The sequence below is a fragment of the Schistocerca americana genome, chromosome 11 (genome assembly GCF_021461395.2).
Source record: "Schistocerca americana isolate TAMUIC-IGC-003095 chromosome 11, iqSchAmer2.1, whole genome shotgun sequence".
NCBI classification, from domain to species: domain Eukaryota; kingdom Metazoa; phylum Arthropoda; class Insecta; order Orthoptera; family Acrididae; genus Schistocerca; species Schistocerca americana.
This window is the reverse complement of record NC_060129.1, coordinates 131,362,978-131,367,579: the sequence shown is the minus strand read 5'-3', so window position 1 is coordinate 131,367,579 and position 4,602 is coordinate 131,362,978. Positions and strand designations below refer to the sequence as shown.

Genomic DNA, 4,602 nt, shown 5'->3' with positions numbered 1-4,602 from the left:
TCGGAGATGTTGTGTGCCATCGCTCGTGTGCTGACTATAACACCACTTTCAAACTCACTTAAATGTTGATAACACGCCCATATAGCAGCAGTAACCAATCTAACAAATGTGCCACATGTTTGTCTTATGTAGGCGTTGCCGACCGCATCTCCATATTCTGCCTGTTTACGTATCTCTGTATTTGAATATGCATGCCATTACTTTGGTGCTTCAGTGTATATGTACAGAGGATAAGAGCAAAAGGCTGCTCAGTGACGCGGTGTTTCAGAATCTTCCACCATGGCAGCCGTTGTCAACGCTGAGGAGACTGCGACCGTGGATTTGGGCGCCCTGCTGGACGCCAGAGATGGTGCCGTGGTGACTCTGCTGGCCGGGGACACGCGGCTGGTGGCGCACAGGTCCGTCCTTGCAGCCAGGAGCCCTGTGTTCGCCGCCATGTTCCGCCAACACGCGCTCGAGTCCAGCAGCGACCAGATCGAAATCCCAGACGTGGAGGGCCCGGCGCTGCGCCAGCTGGTGGCCTACCTCTACACCCTGCAGGCCCCCCAGCTGCCCAGCAAGGCCGTCCAGCTGCTGGCTGCCGCTGACCGATACGGACTGTCGGTCCTGAAGGCAGAGTGCGAGCGGCAGGTGGCCTCACAGCTGTCTGTGCAGACTGCAGCTGCCATAGCTGTGCTCGCAATTAGGAACTCCTACACGAGCCTCAGGCAGGCCGCCGTCGCCTTCATCAAGGCTAACATTCCCCAAGTGTTGGGCACACAGAGCTGGGCGGATGCGATGCGTAGCCAGCCTGAAGCTTTGATCAAAGTGAGTCAGTTGCTGTCTAATCCACCAGCAGAAACGAAGTAAGTGCTAAAGGACCCACTCATCTCTGTTGCCCTGTTCTACTTGTATGTGTATTTTCAAGCCTGCATTCTTTCGTGTATATGCTGTAAAATACACCATAATTCATCATTTTCTGATACACTGTGTGACCAAAGTATCTGGACACCTGGCTGAAAATGACTTACAAGTTCATAGGGCCCTCCATCGGTAATGGTTCAAATGGCTCTGAGCACTATGGGACTTAACTTCTGAGCTCATCAGTCCCCTAGAACTTAGAACTACTTAAACCTAACTAACCTAGGGACATCACACACATCAATGCCCGAGGCAGGATTCGAACCTGCGACCGTAGCGGTCGCTCGGCTGCAGACTGTAGCGCCTAGAACCGCACGGTCACTCCGGCCGGTGGAATTCAGTATGGTGTTGGCCTTGATGAAAGCTTCAACTCTCTCTGGGATACGTTCAATCAAGTGCTGGAAGCTTTCTTGAGGAATGGCAGCCCATTCTTCACGGACTGCTGCACTGAGGAGAGGTATTGATGTCGGTCGGTGAGGCCTGGGACGAAGTCGACGTTCCAAAGCATCCCAAAGGTGTTCTACAGGACTCATGTCAGGACTCTATGCAGGCCATTTCAGGGATGTTATTGTATTGTAACCACTCCACCACAGGCCGTGTGTTATGAACAGGTGGCCAATCATGTTGAAAGCTGTAACTGCCATTCCCGAATTACTCTTCAACAATGGGAAGCAAGAAGATGGCCGGCCGTGGTGGCCGAGCGGTTCTAGTCGCTACAGTCTGGAAACGCGCGATCGCTACGGTCGCAGGTTCGAATCCTGCCTCGGGCATGGACGTGTGTGATGTCCTTAGGTTAGTTAGGTTTAAGTAGTTCTAAGTTCTATGGGACTGATGACCTCAGCAGTTAAGTCCCATAGTGCTCAGAGCCATTTGAACCAAGAAGATGCTTAAAACAACAATGTCGACATGTTCTATGATAGTGCCGTGCAAAACAAAGCGTTCAAACACCTCCATGAAAAACACGACCACACCATAACACCACCGCCTCCGAATTTTACCTCGCATTCGGAAGGACGACGGTTCAATCCCGCGTCCGGCCATCCTGATTTAGGTTTTCCGTGATTTCCCTAAATCACTCCAGGCAAATGCCGGGATGGTTCCTCTGAAAGGGCACGGCCGAGTTCCTTCCCCATCCTTCCCTAATCCGATGAGACCGATGACCACGCTGTCTGGTCTCCTTCCCCAAACCAACCAACCAACCAACCGAATTTTACTGTTGGCACTACACATGCAGGCAGATGACGTTCACCGGGCATTTGCCATACCCACACCCTGCCATCGGATCGCCACATTGTGTACCATGATTTGTCACTCCACACAACATTTTTCCACTGTTCAGTCGTCCAATGTTTACGGTCCTTACACCAAGCGAGGAGTCGCTTGCCATTTACTGTCATTTACTAGACCACGAAATCCAAGTTCTCTGACCTCCCGCCTAACTGTCGTAGTACTTGCAGTGGAATTTCTGTGCGATGATCTGGGTAAAGGTCTCTCTTACACATTTCGATCCTCTTCAACTGTCGGCAGTCTCTTGTCAGCCAACAGACAAGGTCGGCCTGTCCCCTTTTGTGCTTTACCTGTCCCTTCGCGTTTCCAGTTCACTATCACATCGGAATCAGTGGACCAAGAGATGTTTAGGAGTGTGGAAATGCCGCGTGCAGACGTATGACACAAGTGACACTATGTTTGAAGTCCGTGAATTCCGCGGAGCGCCCCATTCTGCTCTCTCACGATGTCTAATGACTACTGAGGTCGCTAATATGGAGTACCTGGCAGTAAGTGGCACCACGATCCACCTAATAGGAAAAACGTATGTTTTTGTGGGTGTCCGGACACTTTTGATCACATAGTGTACCACGGGAGTATTTCATTGTTTTTGCACGACGTGTTCATCAAAACTCTAAATTGAATGGTAGTCATTAACAGGTAAGTGTAACTAACAAAAAACACGAAAGAGAAAGTTTTTTCGGAGAGTCAGAATTTCTACGTGGTGTTTCCTTAGGAGGGTGCAAAAATGTAACAGAGCCTAGAGAATGCTCCACTGAACAATTTGAGGCAGGTTCGAATCCTGCCTCGGGCATGGATGTGTGTGATGTCCTTAGGTTAGTTAGGTGTAAGTAGTTCTAAGTTCTAGGGGACTGATGACCTCAGAAGTTAAGTCCCATAGTGCTCAGAGCCATTTGAACCATTTTCTCCGACCCGAGGTTCCGTACCTCAAATTGTTCAGTGGAGCATCCTCTGTGTCCTTTTAAAGTTTCGCACGCTCTTACAGAAACACCCTACATAAGCTATCCTAGCCAAGGATTCAATAATGTGTTGCCTAAAACAGAAACAGATAGAGTGACGTTTGCTGCCAGGTCATTCGAGTGTGCAGTCCTTATTCTGTGTGCTGTACAGATTGCTGTAAACCTGTTCACACAAACAGGCCTTTATTGTAGCTTGCTGCCTCTGCTGCCGTTGCCAGTGAGACACCGATAAAATTACGTCAAGCTGCGAATAGGGAAGATGAAGATAAGAAGCAAGTGTATCGCTCAGTACGAGTCCCAGGAGGACTTTACTATGTTGCAAAACATTTAAAGTGGGGCCGGCCGCGGTGGTCTAGCGGTTCTGGCGCTGCAGTCCGGAACCGCGGGACTGCTACGGTCGCAGGTTCGAATCCTGCCTCGGGCATGGGTGTGTGTGATGTCCTTAGGTTAGTTAGGTTTAAGTAGTTCTAAGTTCTAGGGGACTTATGACCTAAGATGTTGAGTCCCATAGTGCTCAGAGCCATTTGAACCATTTAAAGTGGGGCAGTCAAAGTAATCGCCAAGCCCCACATCAGCATTACTGTGTCGTGTGTTGTACGTTTGTCTTTCAATTCCTTGATACATGCATGCAACATGCCTACATTTTCAGAAAGAATGTTTGTTTATTCCCCCTGACAGTACAGTGGAAAGGTATAACTTCTAAGAAGCGCACTAGGCTCCACGAAGAAGGGTGTCTAAGCACATCTGCAACATCTAAGGAAGTCATCCTGTAAGAAAAGTGAAAGTAACGTAAGCACATACGAGGGAAGATGTAGCTGCTTACTCCTCATATACCCCATGACCACCTCACAAGATGACAAGTAAGTCCTCACAACAAAACGGCTTATTTGGGCAGTTCCATACAAATCTGGGCCCTTCCTTCACATTCCTTATCCTTTCTGTTCAGTTGTTCCTCCGAATATGTATTACACATTGGTACACTCTCTTGATTACCACATAGGGAGGGATAAATCTTTGGTCAAAACGCTATATTTGCTTCTTGGAGGCTCAGTCGTCAGTTCTCTGCCCATCTGTGTTGCGTGAAGTTCTCTCTGGCGTTGCCAAAGGAATCCTTTGAAATCTACAGTGTTTCCTTTTAGCAGGGCTATCCCTGTCCTATCTATTAAAGTTACTGATTGATCTCTAACAACCTCAGTAACGATGAGATCTTCAGATCCCACTGTCCTTTATTTGCGGTTTACACAATACAAACACTATCTACAAGTCCAGTGTCTAGTAATTTTCCCGGATGCCCTATACTTTTCTGATATATTTAAATATTAATACAATACTTCATGAGCTGGCTCACAAACTCGTGTTCTTGTCAGATATAATAACACCAAGGCTGTCAAACGTATTTCTCATTTAGTTGTATCTAGTCTGGCATACCAGTCAATCTCAGTTTCTCCACTTCTAC

At 48.2% G+C, this 4,602-nt stretch overlaps 1 protein-coding gene across 1 annotated transcript; it reads left to right on the top strand.

Annotated features, from left to right (window-relative positions):
- Nucleotides 1–279: 279 nt before the first annotated feature.
- On the top strand, nt 280–849 carry LOC124553371 (speckle-type POZ protein-like). The gene has a single exon (XM_047127243.1). The coding sequence runs from the start codon at nt 280–282 to the stop codon at nt 847–849; it is 570 nt and encodes a 189-aa protein (XP_046983199.1).
- The last annotated feature ends 3,753 nt before the right edge of the window (nt 850–4,602 follow it).